This window comes from Pyrus communis, chromosome 3, assembly GCF_963583255.1.
Source record: "Pyrus communis chromosome 3, drPyrComm1.1, whole genome shotgun sequence".
NCBI lineage: Eukaryota > Viridiplantae > Streptophyta > Magnoliopsida > Rosales > Rosaceae > Pyrus > Pyrus communis.
The window spans coordinates 18614387-18634655 of record NC_084805.1 but is presented as its reverse complement, the minus strand read 5'-3'; the positions used below and the strand labels follow the sequence as shown (position 1 = coordinate 18634655).

General features: G+C 37.1%; 2 protein-coding genes across 3 annotated transcripts; both read right to left on the bottom strand.

Annotated features, from left to right (window-relative positions):
• Window positions 1-1557: 1557 nt before the first annotated feature.
• Window positions 1558-4675, bottom strand: LOC137729466 (pentatricopeptide repeat-containing protein At5g48730, chloroplastic). Of its 2 annotated transcripts, XM_068468426.1 has the most exons (3): window positions 4156-4675; window positions 2236-3397; window positions 1558-1592 (listed from the first exon to the last, which is right to left on the bottom strand). In XM_068468426.1, exons 1-2 carry the CDS (start codon window positions 4561-4563, stop codon window positions 2264-2266), a joined length of 1542 nt encoding a protein of 513 aa, XP_068324527.1. In that variant the 5' UTR covers window positions 4564-4675; the 3' UTR covers window positions 1558-1592; window positions 2236-2263. The 2 variants fall into 2 exon arrangements, with proteins under 2 accessions (XP_068324527.1, XP_068324526.1); XM_068468425.1 differs by lacking the exon at window positions 1558-1592 and having other exon boundaries at window positions 2041-3397.
• Window positions 4676-14163: 9488 nt separating this feature from the next.
• On the bottom strand, window positions 14164-15548 carry LOC137730147 (uncharacterized). The gene is made up of 3 exons (XM_068469214.1): window positions 15365-15548; window positions 14837-14947; window positions 14164-14598 (listed from the first exon to the last, which is right to left on the bottom strand). Exons 1-3 carry the CDS (start codon window positions 15529-15531, stop codon window positions 14514-14516), a joined length of 363 nt encoding a protein of 120 aa, XP_068325315.1. The 5' UTR covers window positions 15532-15548; the 3' UTR covers window positions 14164-14513.
• Window positions 15549-20269: the final 4721 nt, after the last annotated feature.

The following is a 20269-nucleotide window of genomic DNA, read 5'->3' as shown; positions in this document are numbered from 1 at the left end:
TCCAAAGGTTAAGCTTAGCATTTACCCCTTCATGAGTTTCATCTATCAACACTATATCGTTTGCGAAAAGCATACACCAAGGAATATCATCTTAAATATGTCTCATTAACTCATCCATTATCAGTGCAAAAAGGTAAAGACTTAAAGATGAGCCTTGATGTAACCCTATAGTTATGGGGAAGCTTTCGGTTTGTCCTTCATGATGACAAAGTATATATAACAAAAAAAATGAAACTTTCCAAAAATGTAAGAACTCTGGTTTGGTGTGGAGGAATCGAACTTGAAACCTCGAGAGCAAAGGCTAAACAATTGGACACGTGTTTAACTTCTGGTAATCAAGAATGACGATTAGCTTAATATAAACGGCAACATTAGCACATTTTCAAACAAGTTAACCTTGGGTTGTATTTTATTCCTCTCTCTGTGATTATATCAATAGTGAAAGAAAAAAAAAATCTAATAAACTACTGGAATTAACGAAATCGAAATCGAGCTCAACACGTTTGAGTGCAAATTTGAATAAAACTCAAGCTAACCAACAAACAAATTGCTTGAAGCTTGTAAAGTAAACCCTTCTGCTAGATTTTCCTATGCATTCCTACATTTCTAAGCAAACAAACGAAGAACAAGTAGAAACCCATATAAAATTCCCCAAAACTCGATTTGAGCCAAAAAAATGGAAGAAGGACTGACCTTGCGAGCAGAATCCCAACGCAGAGCAGTTGTCCGACTTTGAAAATGAACATTAAGGTGTGGATTGCAGGAATGGGGGCGCGTCACTACTAGAGGCCGCCAATACACGGGTTATGGAATTGAAAAATCGCACCTCTTTGATTCCTAACTAAAAGATTTGTGTCACTGAGTGGGAAGGCTCAAGTTTAAATTCTTTTTTTGTCTTGAATTCCAAGGACTTCAAATTTTCTTATACGTGGGAAAACTAAATCATAGAATGGTAATAATTACTAGCTACAAATGACAAAGCTCTCATTCCCACGTAATTTTTCACCACAGAGTAATCATTACGCCCATAATTATCCTCCAGACCTTATGACAGTAATCGTTTTTTTTTTTTTTTTTTTGAAAGGAAACGAATATGACAGTAATCGTTTAAGTTGTCTTTCATCAGACAAGAACTTGTATTTTCTGAATCTCAACCAACGATTTGCAGTAGGCTCTTCCTTGGATATCAAGAAACCCCGTCCCATTCATTCTTGGTACGTTTTTCCCATGGCTTGAATGCTTTCTTCCTTCTGCATTAATTCTAGTTTTGAATTTTCCCATGAAACTTTAGAAAATGTTTTCGTGAATTCTCTGTAAGACGGTGTTACACCTACTCAACGTTACCCACTTTTAGTGCGTTATATACCCACATACAGCAAACAGATGGACCTCCAAGACTTACTCAACCTGCCCAATCTTCACCATCTTTAGCTGGCTTTCTCTGCCAACCACAACAGACTGGTGGGGACTCAGAACCGGACACAAGAATAACTGCTCGAACATCACAGAATGTAACAATGGCTGAATACTCTGTAAGCAGATAGCAATTGGATGATGAAGAATGCGGCACCGCACGAAGAATGTGAAGGTTCCTGAAAACATGGTTCAGAAGGTGATAATGTTGAAGCAAATGTGGATGATGAATATGGTGAAAAGACACACTAGAAAAGGCAAAGCAAGTGTGCGTAATAGAAGGGTTTGCATTTGAAAACATAGACAAAATAGATGGCACATTGTCAACTGGAGGACAGAGCTTACATCAGACTTAGTTAATCACTCCAATACTTTTAGATGATGCTCCTATAGAAAAATAATTTAGTACCTGGAATAACTACCTAATTCATCAATTACAATTTACTAATAGCAATTTTTCAAATTACCATCTCAAAGACTCAAACCCAAATATTATTCAAGATGTGTCTGTGCTTAATGTGTACACGTGTGAATTTGTTTTCGTTCTCTCTCTTTTTTCTTTTTAAAAAGAATGGACTGTGAATATAAAAAGACTGCATACGTTATCAGTAAGACAATAACATGTGGCAATTTACTTTATTCACGGATTCACTAAAATTTAAAAAATGGTATTCCACAATGTTGCAGGCTTAGTACACTTTACAAGTCATATAACAGCATTAGCATATACCACGCTTACTGCATTTAGTTTGTCATTCAAATATTCATGTACACAGATCAGGAATCGCTTCAAAACAATGAAAATGTACAGGAACAGTATACCTCAGGGATGGACGACCTGCAAAAGAGGTCACCGAAAGTCAGGTTTTTCTCTCTGGGACCAAATCATCTGACTTCCTTCTGCTGATTCCATAAGTTCACGGAGTTCCTTCACATGGCCAATCATCTTGTTGGTGGAATAAGCTTTAATCATAGTTCTATATGTAACTTTGTCTGGCCTACATCCTTTTTGCTCCATTATCTCAAGCACCCCCTTCATTTCTGTGAAGCATCCCATCCTCCCATAAGCATCAACCAGACAATTGAAAAACACTGTATCAAGCATCACATCTGAATTCTCCACAAAACGTAAAACACCTTCAATTTTTTCAGGTTTACCGGCTAGACCATATGCCCTTACGAGTGAGCAAAGTGTGACACAGCTTGGTTTGATCCTCTCTGACCGCATTAGCCTAAACAGATACTCCATTTGTTTTAAATCACCAGCCCTCCCAAATGCATCTATCACCACATTATATGTCACAATCGTCCACGAATAATGGTATTTCTGCATATATTCCATCACAGCACTCATTTTCTCATATTTCCCAGCTTTTCCATAGGAATCTAGGAGAATGTTGAAAGTCATGATGTTGGCTTGGATCCCAGCACTCTGAAACCTCTCAAAACACTTTTCCATTGTTTCTATTTGCCCGCTGTTGCCAAAGGCTCTCAGTACTGAATTCATGGTCCAAACATCAGGCTCACAGTCCTGTTCGCTAAGCATTTCCACAAGTGTTGATTCCATCTCTGCAAATCTTTTAGATTTGCCATAGGCATCGATGAGGGTATTATATGTGATGGTGTTGGGTCTTATCCCCTGAACTTCCATATCCGAAAGTAGAGTCTGCACTTTGTCATATGCAAAAACCTGCAGGCATGATTTTATGAGGATTGAATAAGTGTGGACATCAGGCTGGCAGTCAGGAGTAGTCTTCATCCGCTCAAGGAGGGAAAATGCTTTGTGAAAGAGGCCGCTCCTACCATAGGCAGATACAAGAGCAGTGTACGATTCAGTGTTGACATCACAGCCTTCTTCAATCATAGCTTCAAAAAGCTCGTGGGCTTTTTCTGGCTGTTTACATTTTCCAAGCATGACGATTAGCTTAACGTATACAGCAGCATTAGGTCGGTACCAGAGCTGCTCCTGTAGTAGTTCGAAAACCTGAAAGTATAAAGGATAAAACGACCACGAGAAGAGATGCTCATAATATATTAGGCTTATAAACAATTACATTGTCCGATACAATAAAGACGGGAAATGTGTAATCATAGAAAGGTGCAATCAGAGAAAGAAAATTGAGCAACAGTAAATTGGGAATTTTTTATATAAGTGAGTCTTCTTCCTTGACAAAGAATGAGATTCCAAGTCGGTTTCTTTCTTCATCATAGTAGATGATAAAAAATACCAATTTTCTTTAAAAATTTGTGTCAATTCAAATCCTCAACATATTTAATGCATTGTTCGGTGAACATTAGGATTTCTCCACAGATTAAAATAAAAATGAAACTTGGGATTTATTTGTTCATTCATCTATCTCTATGAATATATCAACAGCGACAAGAATCGAAATCAATTACCAGAATTAGCATTATTCTGATTTTCAAGGGTCCTGTAAGCCGAAAATCGAACCTTTTCTATGCATTCTTAGCAATCAAAACGAAATTAAGCACGAAACACCAAAATTCAAATAAAGTTCATGCTAACCTACAAACAAATTGCTTGAAGCCAGCAGAGTAGACCCTTCGGCTACCCCGTTCCGAACAAAACACCAAAATCCCAGTACTTAAAACGTCAATCCCTCGCCTTACCCTACATTTCTAATCAACCAAGCGAAGAAAAACCACAAACCCAGATAAAATTTCCCAAAACCCAATTCGCCAAAACCCGATTCGAACAAGAAAGTTTGAAAAAGGACCGACCTTGAGAGCGGACTCCCAACGCAGAGCAGTGATTCTCTCATGGAGGGCTTCGAGCACGGTTTTTGGAAGCAGCCTCTTGGACCCCTTCTTCTTCTTCTCAATCAGAGCTTTGGTGGCTTCTCTTCGCAGTATCACCGAGATTGCTTTTCTGGAAGCTATTTTGTTGTTGGTCTCCTCTTTCCTCTCCTTCGCCTCCTTATCTTTCAGCTTCTGACTCTCAAGAATTTTGCTCCGACTGTTCTGAGTCACTGCCAGTGAAGTCGTTTTGTTTGCATTAGTATTGGTTGAAGGGGAAGAAAGAGGAGGAGGATGGGGATTGAGTGTCATTTGTGGCCGTACAGTTGACGGCGGCGGTGGACGGCTAAACGGCGGAGGAAGTGGTTGGGTTGGGTGAGGAAGTGAGGCCATGATTGAATGTGTGTGTGGAGAAGACTGACCGTGAGAAAGTAAGGGCGCGCTATGATACCGTTGAGAAAGGAAAAACGGCAAGGGCACCTATTAAACGACATATTTTAAACGATTTTCATTCTTTAAATTCAAGAGCTAAAAATAAATATGAATGTGCAGAAATATAAAACGATTTTGTATAATTCACTTCTCTTTCCTTATCACAATCATCACAAAAGGGTTTTGGAGTTTTGGTTTCGTTCGTGACTCTTGTTCGTGAAGAAAATTTTTGATAGAAATGTCACTTTTACACTTGAAATTAACATGAGGTCGTTGAGACCAAAGTACATCAAATATCATACTTTTTATACATGAAATTTTAGCATCCAGAGCTTGTATTGCCACATCATCCATCACTCCTCATACAAATTAGGGTCCCAATATTTGGCCTCACCCGATCTCGTCATATGAGTCTAAATCTAATGATATATACGAGCAAACCACACTCAAGTCCCTCCAGTTTTATGTGAAGGCATTTATTAATGACATGAAGCTTTTCTCGATGGGAAATTGTATTTAAACCCCATGTTACCTCTTTCTATACTCAACTTAAATTTTAAATGTTAATTATCTATTTTACCGTATTGCATAATTACTAATAAGTACAAAATAAAACTAATAATAAAACTCAAATTTATCAATAAACCCACACATTATAATTAAACGTTAGCATTACCCTTTATTTATCTTACGTTCATTCCAACTAAATCTCTAATAGCTCTGATATTAGAGTGAAAAACTTGTATTCAAAATACCAGGGACATGTCGATCAATTTAAGCAACTTCGAGGGCTAGAGAATGTAGCCATTGATGATATTGTGGCTCTTGAAGATGATTAAAAATGTTTTGATAGATATGTTGAATTTTTTTTTTTTTTTTAGTTTATTTTCTATTATGTTTTAAGTTTAGAACTCATGGTGAAAAAGTAAATTAGCTACAACAATCTTCTTGCAATTCTTCGAATCAAAGCAAGCAAGTTACAACTACTTGTTGTTGAAAAAGTTGATAATTGGTTTCTTTTAATTGCAAGGTCTTTTTTGGTTTTTTAAATCCTAGTGTTTTGTTGTATGACCAAAGAAAAAAAAACAATCATAAAAAACTTCTCTCCCGTTCTGGTGAGAGTTCTTTTCTCTCTGTGAGAACTTTTCGCATTGTTTGTGTGTGAGCTTTCCCGATCCGATTTTCGTTCAGCCATCAGCCCCAGGCATGGTCGGGGTCAACGGCAACCTCTAGTTCGTTTCCCTTCTATTTTGCTTATATTTCCCCTACTATATTTTGATTCTTCATCCAGTCTGTTGGTGTTCAACTTTGCAATTCTAAGCTTCGTTCTTCAAATTTATTGTCCTCCTTTCCTTTCATCCATGTTTCAGAGATCTAATTTCTTCCCACTCCTCCTATTTCCTTCCACCATGTTCTCGTTTCTTTCTTTTTCTCATCCTCTAAATTTGCTTCATCCCCCCTTGTTTTCACACCATTCTCGATCTACAACTATATCTCCTAAACGCGTTTTGACGCGGATTTGCCGGAAGGTGCGTAGAGTTCTAGCTCGGGTGTTTACACCACCACCTTCTACTTGTGTGCCTTTGTTTGCACGGATGCCTCTGGTTTTCCTATCGGCTTCCCTATTAGTTTCTCTTGTGATGTGGTGGCGGATTGTCTGGTGCTGGTTCAAGAATGATGGAATGATGGAGCTATGTGTTTTCTCCTTCCTGGGAATTTGTTTGATCGGAATTTAGGCTGCAAGATGATGGAGAATCTGAGGTGTTATGGTGATGGTAGGGGTGTAAATTACTTAGGTTTTTTGGTTTGTATGGTTTTTGCACTGGGCCCTCTGCTCACTTTGGGCATTGGTTTTAAGGTTTCTAGTCCTGTTGTTCTTTTGTTTTGACTTGATGTATCTGGACCATTATGTATTTGTGCTTTTGTTGGAATGGAAATCTTTCCTTTGACCAAAAAAAAAAAAATCATGATTGCATAGTTCTCTCCTAATCAAAGAGAAGTTGCTGGCAAGGTAATAAATTTGGGTTATAGAGGTACAAACTCATCTTCATTGTAAGCATGTTGGCATCATTAAGTGGGAGTATGATTCTCTCCCCTCCTATTTGAACGGTCACGGTTAAGCCACGTCAACATCTTATATTAATGTGTTATAGAAAGAGAAATACAAAATAGAGAATGTGAAAGGAGAGGATGGAAGAGGATGGAAAGAGTAGGGAAGAGAATCCTAGTCCCATTGATGGGGTATAAGAGTATTTGACTTAGTTCCTACCTCGGCCATTAGGTTCAAAGTTCGCATTGTTTTTCGACATTGAAAGGACTAAGAGCATCTCTAATGAGGGGCTCTATATGGAATTGGAAAAGTAGTGGATATAGTCTATTTTAGAGCTCTGAGAAATCCTTGAGGTTTTATAAAAGAATCTCTCCCAACGAGGGGTTATTTCTTTTGAGATCTATATGGAACTATATATATTTATTTAGGGTAAATTACACATAACTTCCTCAACTATTGGGCATTAACAGTTTCATACCTCATCTTTAAAAAGTTTCAATGGCATACCTTATTTATAAATTTGTTGCAATGTTCTACCTCCGTTACATTATTTGTCAATTTATTTGTTATATGCTGACGTGGCTTATGCTGGGTCCTATCTTCTCGACATATGAACTTCCACGTTGGTTCCTGATACACGTGGATCGTCTAATAGCATGACACGTGTATATTAAAAAAAAATTTAAATAACAAATTTTTTTTTTAAATTTTCCCTCGTGAACCGTGCAATTTCATTCCATTTCATCGTTCCAGTTCCCAAATCAAAGAACCCTAACCCTAATTTCATATCACCCGTCCCAAATCATCGGCCAAATCGCGATCATTAGTTCATTCAGCAAAATCCCTTTGTTTATGGCTTGTCTTCGCCTACCTTCCTTTTGTTCATTTTTGTTGAAAACCCTAAGTTTTTCTGGTTTTCAAAAGATTTGACAGTATTTCGAAGGAATTGAAATGGGGTGGAATGTGCGCGAGGATCCCGAGAAAACGATGACTACCTATTGTAAGTACAAATTTCAGTTCGTTTTGTGCTTCGTTGGTTCCCTTTTTTTATTCCCATTATTCTGGGTTTGTTGATTCCAAAATCTTTGTTGGCAATATGTGGGTTTCATTGATTGTTTATTGGAAATGCTTACTTATATGTTGTAGAATGGGGGTCATGTGGGTGCTTTGTTTATTCTTGTTGAGAAAAAGTTTGTTTGGGTGCTGGTGGTCCAGGGATCCGGTGGGTGCTTTGTATTTTGTTATTGGGGAAAAGGTATGGGTGCCAATGGTCCTGGGGGTCCTTTGGATAATTGTTTAACAAACAAAAGCTTAAATTTGGGTGCTTTTGTTTTGTTTAGTCTGCCAAGTGGAATAATGGAGGGTCTTTTTGGTGTTTTGTTTGTTGAAGATGGGTGAGTTGTTTTCAAATTCAAATTTATTCAAAATGTTTACTGATTTGTTGGATAATAGAGCCCTTTTGGGTCATTTTGTGGTTTAGGGTGGGTGTGGGCCTAAGGTTTGTTGAATATGTTGAATTGCAATTGCTTGTATTTGGGGTAGGTGTGGTCCTAAGGTTTGTTGGCTGTACTAACTAGGGTCGTTTTAGTGCTTTTTTTGTTGGTGAAGAAGATGTAGTGTTTTATTTGGGCTTAAGGCTTAGGGCCTAGAGGTTAAGGCTTAGGGTTTAAGGGTTTGGGCTTAGGAGGGTTTAGGGGTTAGGGCTCTAGGGTTAGGGGTTACGGCTCTAGGGTTTAGGGTCTAGGGCTTAGGGCTTAGGGGTTTGGGCTTAGGAGGGCTTAGGCATTGGGGCCTAGGGATTAAGGGTTTAGGGTTTAGTGCTTAGGTGTTAAGGGTTGGGGGTTAGGGCTTTAGGGCTTTAGGGGTTAGGGTTTAGGGCTTACGAGGCTTAGGGGGCTTAGGGCTTAGGGCTTAGGGCTTAAGGTTTAGGGGTTAGGGTTTAGGGCTTAGGGATCATGGCTTAGGGCTTAGGGGTTATGGTTTAGGGGTTAGGGGTTAGGGTTTTCCTCTGTGATGTGTTTTGGACTTTGTTTTGTTTACATTTCGGGTGGGCTGTGGTTCTAGGGTTTTAACTTCTTCTTTTTTTTTTTTTTTTTTTTTTTTGTGAATTTCAAGTTATCCAGAACTATTTTCAATTTGTTTGCATCATGGTGGGAAGCTCGGTCATGAATACTACCATGGGAGAAAGTTGATTATATTGATTATTGCGACAAGGACTTAATGTCACTCTCTGTGATAGATGATATGGTGGAAGGTCTAGGATATAGTGACATGTTCATGAACTACTACTACAAGATTCCTAACATAGATATTAGTAATGGTTTGAAGCCCATTCAGAGTGATGTCGATGTATAGAAGATGTGCAACTTTGTTCCAAAGGCTCGACTATTAGACATGTACATTGAAGAATTGTTTACAAAAGAAGCCCTTACCAAGGAACAACATTTTATGGAGTCTATGAAGTGCATCGATCCAAGCACAGTGGTTATTGTGGAATTAAGTGATAAGGAAGAAGATGTTATGGCAAGGACTTGTAAACCAAGAAAAAGAAAGGGGTTGCTAACTATTGAAGGACTTTCCGATAATAAGAGGGTATCTGTTGAAGAAAAGGTGACGGTTATGTGCTTGGATGATGGTTTTCACCAAGAAAAGGTGGTAGGTACAAGTGTGGTTGAGATTGAAGATGCACAAGTTGCTGAACAAGTTGGTGAGCAAGGTGTACAAGTCGGTGAACAAGGTGAAGGACAAGGTGTACAAGTTGATGAACAAGTTGAGGATGAAGATGTATAAGTTGGTGAACAAGGTGAAGGGGAACAAGGTGATACCTTATTTGATGTACCTCTTGATTTTGAAAGAGACCAAGAAAGAAGTGATGAAGAAGATTCTAAAGAAAATAGTGACTTTGTAGAGAGTGATTATGGGAATGATGAAGATAACCCAAATTTTGCTAAGTATGATGTGATTCAGGAAGCACATGAGGTGCAATATGAACAAAGAACACGAAGACAATCTTAGAAAAGGAAAAAAAGGCAAACTGAGGAGAGCAATGAAGGAAAAGAAAAGCAAGTCAATGAAGGAGGAGGGGATAGAAATCAAGAGGTTAAAGAAACTGGAGATGGGGAAGTGAATCTGGTTCATGATCCAGATTATAATTTTAATGATCTAGAAAGTGTACGTTCTGAAGATGACGAATGAGGCAAAAAAAGATAGCATTATCCAGAGTTTAATTAGAAAACGGACAGGAAGAATCCAAAATTTACTCTAGGGCTTATTTTCAGATACAATGTGCAATTCAAGAGAGCCGTGATGATGTATTCCTTGGTGAATGGATATGGGGAAATTCATTTTCATTGGAATAAGAAGTTGAAGATTATTACCAAGTGTGCAAAAGACTGCCCTTGTATGTGTTCTGCTGGTAAGATGTATGGATCAAACAACATCCAAGTCAAGATAGTCTTTGATGACCACACATGTGGGAGGACTTGGGAAAATAAGAATATGACTACTTCTTTACTCACAGATTTGTACTTGGATCGGATAAAGCTCAATCTCATATGGCCTGTCGAATCCTTTTTATCCACTGTGGAATCCAAGTGGAATCATGGTTGTACAAAGATGAAGACTTATAGGGCATTGAATAAAGCTTTCAAGATTATTGAAGGGAAACATGCAAAGCAATATACAAAACTGTGGGATTTTGCTGAAGAAGTAAGAATGACTAACCCTGGAAGCACTGTGAAGTTGAAGTGGATGAGGGAAGGTTTCAGAGGATATATGTTTGCATTGGGGCATGCAAAGAAGGCTTTAAGGCAGGATGTAGACATTTGATAGGTTTAGATAGGTGCCACTTAAAGGTTTTACATAGTGGGCAGTTGCTATGTGCTGTTAGCATTGATCCAAACGATGAGACATGGGTTATTGCTTATGCAGTGGTGAAAATGAAAAATAAGGCAGCTTGGATTTGGTTTTTACAACTATTAGTTGATGATGTGGGTATAGAAAACCAAGATAGGTGGACATTTATCAGTGACAAGCAAAATGGGCTAATTCCAACATTTCAAAAGGTTCTCCCTTAATGCCACCACAGATTCAGTGTGAGGCATTTGTACACAAACTATAAGAATTTGTTCAAGGGGAAGACTTTGAACTCTATGGGCAGTTACCAAACAACAACAGTTAAGAAACCTGCAACCCAATGGAGCAAGTCCCACTTTGATACCTATCCAAAGTGTGACATGTTGCTGAATAATTTGTGTGAATCATTCAATGCAGTCATACTAGTGCCAAGGTAAAAGCCAACTATGCTACAAATGATTCACAATATGTTGAGACGGAGAATTCAAATGAGGCAAGGTATAATGATGAAGCAAGTAAGAGATTTCTGCCCTAAGATTAAGAAGAAGTTGGAGGAAGCCAAACTCTTAAGTGGCAGATGCATTGCACAAGGGTCAGGAGGGACCAAATTCAAGTGGATGCTGGAGGTGGAGAGCAATATGTGGTGGACTTGGTTGACAAAACATGCTCTTGTAGGAAGTATAACTTGACAGGAATACCTTGCAACCATGTAATATCTGCCATCCATTTCAAGAGAGAAAAACCTGAGGATTATGTGGATGCTTACTATTCAAAGGCATGGTACTTAGAAGTTTATTCTCACTTAATAATGCCAATGAATGGTATGTCATCGTGGGATGATACTGAAAACCCACCAATCTTGATTCCATTATATACAAGGCAACCTGGAAGACCAAGAAAAAAGAGAAACAAAGAAGCTACTGAATTGGAGAAAGATGGTGAACAAACTCCCACCAACCCACCAAATAATCCTGAATTTCCTCCTAAGCCACTTAAGCTAGGAAGGAAAGGGCAAGGTCCTTTGAACTGTATTATATGCAAGCAAGAAAGACATAATTCAAGGACCCATCATCGACATCTTCCTCCAAAGGACAAACAGGTAACATTTTGTACTTTCTTTAATCCTTTAATCCTTAATCCTTTAATACATGTGCTCGAATGATTTTATACTTTGTTATAGGCATCCACAGTAGCACAAGGGATAACATCATCATCAGCCGAAGCTGCTCCGAGAAAGAGGACAAGGAAATCTAAGGTAAAAACCTAATCCTCTCATTCATTTACAACAACAAGTTTAGTTTAGAACTTTGCTTTGCATCTGACCTTTTGTAATGAACATTGAAATTAGGCATCACAAACAAGGGATGGTTCATCTGCAAATCCTGAAGCTCATTCACCGAGACCCACCAAGCAGAGAAAGACAAGGCAAACCAATACCTAAAGATGCTACTAATTGTAACAAATTATTGTTTTTTAGTTCATGTTTTATGTGCAATAGGAATTGAAATTATGGTACATAGGTTCTGGAATTAGATATCACAAACATTGAATTTCTTTTGGTTTTTTGAATTGATTTGGAACCCTGAAAATGCACTGTTTTGCACTGTTTTGCTAGATGGATTTGACAGTAGGTTTTTTGAATCAGTGCACTGTACATTTTGGGATATTTAAGGATGTGAAATGGATATCTTTGTAAATGTTGGATGGATTAAATGTTTGAAGTGGACTCTGTGTTCATCTTTTGGTTATATCATGTGTTTATGTAGGATTTGTGTTCATCTCTAGCTTACATCATGTGTTGATGTGGGATCATGTGTTTATGTAGAATTTCCATCTGGTTTTTTAGGTTGTATTATCTTCCAAAATTGGACCTTTTAAGAATTTAATTTTTTAAAATATTTTTTTTTTTTTTGCGGGAAGAAATTTAGTTGGAAAAAAAAATCCAAAATTGTTTTTCAAAGATGACGTGGAAATTAATTTTGACGGGAAATCTACGTGGCAGACCACGTGGAAGTTCATATGTGGAGAGGATGGGACCCCGCATAAGCCAGGTTAGCATTTAACGGAGGTTTTGACAGATAATGTAACGGAGGTAGAACATTGAATAATTTCGTAAAAAAAGTATGACATTGAAACTTTTTAAAGACGAGGTATGAAACTGTTAATGACCCAATAGTTGAGGTAGTTCTGTGTAATTTACCCTTTTATTTATGTAGTAATTTGATTATGCGATATTTTTTTTTGTGTTAACTTTTCGTAAGTTGATTTGTGGACGTGATATCTTAAAATTTTTTATGAATCTGTTAACCTAAAAAAGTTCAAATTGTGACAAAATTAGATTTCATCACTTATGAACAGTTCGTTTGATTAGATTCCCTTATCTCAATTTCATCCGTTGAAAGATACAAACTCTCACTTCGCTCTCTGAAATAATTGATATTTTCACATACAACATAACAATTTACTTAGCACCAATTGGTAAATTAGTATCATATAATTTTGAAAAAACATTTATTTAAAAATTTCACCTACTAATGCTCATGAACGTAAAATCAATTTGAAATTTTAATTCTTATGAAATTTAAAACAATCATTAATTATACAAATTGCCAAAAAAAAAAAAAATCAAGAAAGAAAGAAAGAATAAAAGAGAGTATAAATGTATTCGCAAATAGAGAGAACGTGATATAATTTTGCTCACATGAGTTGCCAATTTTTTTTGGAACCCATTTTTTTTTAGGCTAGATGCAGCCCGATTTTATGTTACCAAGAAAAGAAGTTATTAGTCCGAATAGTAGATCTAGCCTCATTTTTTGGTTCATTAGACTTGAAATATAATAACCTCAGATAAAACGGAAAAACACGTCTGGAGAGCGTTTTAGCCCCTCCCCTCGCCAGAAAACCAGACTGGTTCAGCTGCTGCTGCTGTCCGGTTCTAGTTCTGCTGCTGCTGCTGTCTCTCTTCCACAATCTTCTGACTTACTGAAACCGACGAGATTGACGCCACCAAGGACGACCTTGATACCTGATCAGAGGAGGCTAGATCATGGCTGATGTGTTGGATTGGGGCTAAGGAGGTCGTGGTATTGGAGGGGAGGAAGAAGGTCATGACTTCCGGTGGTGGGTTTTTAACTTTTTATTTTATTGTTGATGTTTTATTTTATTTTTTATAAATTAAATTTAATAGTGTTAAGTTATAGTTAAGTGGGTGGACGTAATTAGAGATGAGACATGTACGAGACACGTACTCTTCCCTCTGGGACCTTTTACTTTTCAACCTCCAATTAGAGCAGCGCATCCCTAAGTAAAACAGTTAAAAAAAAAAAACAGCAAAAAAAAAAAAAACAATTTATTATTATTTAGGTATTATTGTGCTAGATTTTTCTTTTTATTCCTCTCTCTTTTTTGTTTATTTTAATCTGGATTTTTTTATCAATCAGTTCTTATAATGAAATGCATGAATTTATGATCTTAAGCCATATAAGATTTGGGAGCACTTTGGTGTTTAAAAGAACCATATATAAGACTAATACATAGAGAATTTGGTTTGTACAACAAACTATACAAGGAATTCAAATCAATAAATGACCAAGTATAACAAATGCTTCTCGCTATAAACTGGAATTATAAAATATTAGGCATAACAACTTTCTCTTGATCATTCTTGAAATGTGCAGTAGAAAGTCACGACTATCAAATATGACAACATTTTATCATTTTGCTCTTCCGAAGAGTCACAACTCAACCTATACTGATTTAAGACACCATCATCAGGGGCATTTTGATCATTTGATAATTACAGATTATAACAAACATTAATATTATCCACTATTTGGTTGTCTAAATTTTTGACGACCTTTTACCCTTTGAAATCCCGCCCCTTTTCCGAAAATTTCTAGCTTCGCCATTGCTAATTCCCACCCCCACACCATACAATTACAATACACACAATCACATTAATCCCATTTAATCTAGTCCCTAATCTTCACACTATCTCCATCCCATCTCATTTTTTCCCACCGGCGTTGATCCCTCTGGCCTGCTCGGCCGCTGCCTTCTTCTTCGCCTTCTCCTGCAGCGCTTTGGCGTCCCTAAGCCGAAAACAAACAGAATCCCTATTCAGAGTTGATTCACAAACGAAATCCCAATTCCAAATTGTAAAACAAACACAATCCAATTCACAATTGATTCACAAACGAAATCCCAATTCAGAATTGAATCACCAACACAATCCCAATTCAAAATTGAATCGCAAACAAAATCCCAATTTCAGAATTGAATCACAAGCAAGCATTGAGCTTGAAAGGCATGAAATTCAAAGAAAAGGACCTCTCGCGGCGTTGTTCGGGGGTTAATCCGTCGTTTTTGGGCTTGGATTTATTGCCGCCGGACCTGGCCTGAGCCCTTTCGCGGTCTCGATCCCTCTGGTTTCCGCGTTCGCTTTAGTTAAGGCAAACAAAAAAACACTTAAAGCATCACAAACAAAACAATTCTCTAATTACAATCCGTTTGGTTGCCGAGAAAACGCCGAACACAACATGAATTCAAAGATCAGGAACAAAAAAAGATCAAATCTTTCGTGATTTTCTCGGCGTTTCCCGGCAGCCAAACAAGTCAAAAACAAAGGATTTCGCAAAAAATAACAGAGGAAGAATAATCAGATCCGATTGCAAAAGATATGGGACATTATTGAATTGTCTGAGTGAAGCTGAAACGGCCAGACAGATCACAAATACAACAAAAACCTCTGAAATTCCACAACCAATTAAAAATCGATTACGATTTCATCGAATCAAAATCCCAAATTCCTAAACGAGAAAAATATTATTAAAAAACCAGAGGGAAAATTGAAATTACCTGATCGATTTCTGAGCTCGGAGAGAAAACACGGAGAGGCTGAAGAAGAAGAAGTTGATGGTACTGGGTTTTGGGGCCGGAGGGGAGGTGGTGACAAAAAAGGAGGAGATGCTGGCAACCAACGAATCTATGGAAGTCTCGAGAAGCCGCGCTTTTTTTTCGCACATATAAAATATTTTTTCGTTGTGTGCTTATCTGGCATTATCTGTTTTTAATTATTTTTTTGCAAGTTGCATGCGGCAATATTTGCCGGCTGCGGGTCTCCTGTCCCGATTTTGGTGTCTCGTTTGTGTCTCACTTCTTATTTAGTTGACATGTGTCCATTCATTTACTTAAAAATTAACACCCTAAACCTTCAATGTATTCATATGAAAAAGCTAAACAAAATGGTATTTCTCCCTCGTCACCGCCGGAGCCGTTGGGTCTCACTGTTAAAACTCATCGTCACCACTCTCTTCCCCTCCTACTCCCTCGTCACCGCCGCAGCACTTGGGTCTCACTGTTAAAAAAGGAAAATGGTATTTCTCTCTCCTCTCTCCTCTTCCTCACCCTCTCTCGCCAGGATCTGTAAAAAATTTCTGGTCCCATCTCGCAAACCATGAAAAGGTCATGGACTCATGGCTCCGAATTTACAAAAACTCCATTAAAAACCGATCAAGCAAATCCAATAGCTCATAGAGCAAAAAATATACAAATTATTCACGATTCTAGAACATGTATTTGCATTCACAAATTTCCGATGGAAAAAAATTTAGAGAAAGATTAAGATATAGGGAGAAATCCACAAGAAAAAACTAGGTTTGGAAAAGAGAGACAAAATCAAATTGTGGGTTTACTCCAGACTCTTTCCAGTTCCGAAATTCAAATCTTGAGTTGTTTCTTCCGTTTGCAGATTCAAATCCTCGGCTTCCCCAGTGTATTTCGATGGATATTTTCCAATTGACAACCATGGTTACTAATTCATAGTGTGGGAGAACTGAAATTTTTGGGTAGAAGAGAGTAAGGTGAAAATTTTGGGAACTGCAAATTGACAACCATGTTTCTGGTTTCATCGGGAAGGTGAAAAGGTAAGGAAAAGGAGAGAAGGTTAACAGTGTTAATTTCTGTGTTAATTGAATAGACACGTGTCAACTAAATAAAAAGGGGACATAAACGAGCCATCAACACCGGGACAGCAGACCCGTAGCCATATTTGCCTTAACGTGTCAATGAAGTAATTAATTAAGGGGCATTTAAATCTGGATCCAAAAAATCAACATGGTTATTAACTTAATAGGTTAAGAGTATGGAATCTAACCAAAATTTACAAAAATATAATATAAATTAATATGCAAGACATATTAATTTGTGATACATGTTAATAAACTATTTCTAATATTAACTAAAAAAAATTTCAACTTATATCAAGTTTTGTCTTTAATTGTTCTTCTGAAGAAAAGTAATTGGGCTACTTAAAATGACCTAGGAAGACATGACATTCATTCTAAGCCCATAATCAAAATGATTTTTATAAAACAATTAGGCGAATAGTTGATCAAAATGATTTTCATAAAACAATCAGGCGGATAGTTTGAGCTTATTTTGAACATGTACGTTAGTTGATTCCAAAAATTTGAATTTGAGACATTTTTCAAATTGGAAGAAAAAATATCACTAACCTAAATACTACCATGTTTCATTAGTCCATTCAAGGCGCTCCCTTTCTACTGATCATTGGCTGGGTGCTACAACTATTTATTGGAGGAAAAGGAGTATAGTTTCGTCAAAATTTTGAATTACTACATGTTAGTCACTCTCTCCTCTTGGTCTAAATGAGAAGAAATTACATGCGATTGTGTCGATATGATGGTGGACATTCTAAATCAATCACGCAATATCATTTAAGTAAGTTAAAACACATAAAAATTAGGGGTGGAAAAAATTCCCAAAAATCCCGAACCGAACCGAAAAAATCCCGATCCCAAACCAAAAATTTCCCAAACCGAAATTCCCGAAATTTTTGGGATGCTATCCCGAACCGATCCCAAAATTTCGGTATGGGATTCGGGATTGGCTTCTCGATATTTCGGGAATCTCATACCAAACCGAAAATATATAATATTAATTATTATATATATTATTATTTTATAATTGATGATAGTAGTTTCTAATTCATGCTCTGCAACCTGGAATGCCCTACACCTTGCATATTTTTCATGTTTTGTTTGATATTCATGTGGATTTTATTATTGCTGCTGCCATGGCTGATGATTTTAGAAGACTTGATTAGTTTATCTCTCAACATATTGCAAAAATGGTTTAATTAATTTGAATTTTGACTATGATAAAAACAGTCAGGCATGCCAGTGTTCAATTAAATAGTAGTGTGAATGAAATGAAATTCCTAGTTCATGAATGTGTTCTTGAATTATATATTTGAAGAACAATTCATAATTTCATATTTCAATTTGGGATTCCCGATTTGTCCCAAAATCCCGAAAATCTCAAATCAAAATTTTTCGGGACGGGAATTTGAAGACCAATCACAAACCAAATTTTCGGGATTCCCGAAATTTGGGATTCCCGAAAATTTGGTTTGGGATTGGTCTTCAAATTCCCATCCCGAAAAATTTTGATTTGAGATTCGGGATATTAGTTTCGGTATGGTATCCCATACCGAACCACCCCTAATAAAAATGCACCACTTTCGTGCTCTGTAAAACCCTAAACAAAAAGAACGTTTGTAGGCCACCTCCTCTATTACTTTCTTTGTTGAGATAGTGACAGAGTATTTAAAGAAGCAATGGCAAGACATGTGAAGTCATCAATGACTGACAAAGAGAACCTACAATGCCACACCTACATTAAAAATATATCCCATTCTTGCATTAGATCAACATCTCTGAAAATGTTTATCAGATCATTATGACGTACTCCGATACTTAAGAATCATTTGATCCAATATTAGTGCATATTATGGCACCTAACACTGTTCAAATTTAATGTTGGATCATACAGTTCTAAGTGTCGAAGTACGACATACTCTGGTTCATTGTTGCCACCCTGAATAAAAAAAGAAATTTAGTACATGATGGGCATGTTGAACCAATATGAAGCTACCAAAAACCGAACCCGGCTTCTCTGCCCTCCCACTTCCCATACACTCCCATCCTCTCTTATTTTGTGCGGTCATGGTTAAGCCACGTCAATATTTTATATTGATTTTTTTATAGAGATAATAAGACAAAAAGTACTAATATAAAATATTAACGTAGTTTAACCGTGACCGCATAAATAAGAAGGGATGTGGGTGTATGAAAAGTGAGAGGGCAAATAAGCCAAGTCCCCAAAAACCTACATGTTCTGTACAAAGTTCCCACCAGAAAACCTTCAAAACTAATGTATTGTTAGTGTACTTTTTTTTCTTTCTATTTGTTTAAACAAACAAACAAACAAACAAACAAACAAACAAATAAAAAAAAAAACAGAACATCCTTATGTGTGGGACGTTACCATCCAATGGTGACTATTCTAGCTTTCTAAATCTCACAAACATAAATTGATCAGATTAGCTCATGCTTGTATATGTTTCTCATGTTGATATATTGTGCATAGTCCTAGCATTTCTTTCTGGTTGGAAGACATTAACATTGATGTCATCCTCACCGACTATGCTTACATTTATACTCACGTAATAAGTTTGATAAACCGAAAAAGAATTGAAGAATATACACAATGCTCTACTTACCACAAACAAGGGGAAGTAGAGGGACCCTAGTGCCTTACATTCCATAAGACTCGCTCCCATTGTCCAAGTCCCCCCAAAAAACCATCCTTCTCTTTCCATCCTACATTTCGAGAGCTAAAGTCGGAAGATTACAAAACCAAACAATAAAAACAGAGATTAACCAACCACCACGATTAATCAATCAATCATCCACTCAACTAATTACTAATTATGCTAAAAAAAAAGAAACCAAGCAAACCAAAAAACAAACACGCAGTGACGCACCACCATCGCCAATTTGCCCTTCCATCCATCGCCTGGCTTTTGCCTTTTGGTGCGTCAACTCTCTCTCTCTCTCTCTCTCTCTCTCTCTCTCTCTCTCTCTCATCTTTTATCTAAATTACTATTCTTTTGCTTCCATCATCATATGAATGTTTCTTTGTCTCTCTCGGGCTCAGGTAAATCTCAGCTTTCTCTTTCTTCCTTTTTGCACAGAGAGATAGATAAAACAACACTTAAAATAATTGAAAGCTGGCGGAGCCATCGTATCTGACGGTGGCACCAGAAGCAACGGTCACGGGACGTAAGGTATCCCATGCAACTCCCCATTTTCATCTTTTCCCCTAACATTATCAAAATTTCGCATAATTGTAAATTCAAATGTTCTAAATTCAGACTTGTACACGCAAGTTTTCTCCCATGCATAATAAAAGTTGCATAACAATGTGCAATGTGGTGCCTGTTGACTGACACAAGACATCAGATCGACTGGCACAAATAGGCTGATGAATTGAAGAAAGAAGCATATTAATCGATACATCAACATTCTACGTTAATTATGCAAATTTCATCTAGCATTAGAGAATTTTAGTTAATTGATGGGTTAATGACTTACTTGAAATGCAGTGTCGATCAACATATGTTAATTAGCCACAAAAGTACTGACGAATCAACATAATCACATTTTATGTTTATTATGCACACTCATTGAGTAGTAGCGCGTAATGTACTTATTTTAGTATACGCATAAAAATTATAGTTCTTAAGTGGATACGGTAATTGCTGCGTGAAGTACGTATTTCGTAATTGAAAACATCAAAACTGTACGTTTTCTTGTGTTGTTTTGCTTAGATGCCCTCAGAAAACGAATATATTAGTCAACGGAAAGAAAATAAATCAGAGTCTTAAAGAATGATAGA

What these genes read in the sequence shown, in the direction of transcription:
- LOC137729466 (XM_068468426.1), bottom strand. Translation starts at nt 4,563, where the DNA reads ATGGCCTCACTTCCTCACCCAACCCAACCACTTCCTCCGCCGTTTAGC. An exon ending in GTTGGGAGTCCGCTCTCAAG is followed by an intron (nt 3,398 to 4,155) that starts GTCGGTCCTTTT and finishes TTATACTTTCAG; the next exon opens with GTTTTCGAACTACTACAGGA.
- LOC137730147 (XM_068469214.1), bottom strand. Translation starts at nt 15,531, where the DNA reads ATGTGCGAAAAAAAAGCGCGGCTTCTCGAGACTTCCATAGATTCGTTG. An exon ending in CGAGCTCAGAAATCGATCAG is followed by an intron (nt 14,948 to 15,364) that starts GTAATTTCAATT and finishes CCTTAACTAAAG; the next exon opens with CGAACGCGGAAACCAGAGGG. An exon ending in CCCGAACAACGCCGCGAGAG is followed by an intron (nt 14,599 to 14,836) that starts GTCCTTTTCTTT and finishes TTTTCGGCTTAG; the next exon opens with GGACGCCAAAGCGCTGCAGG.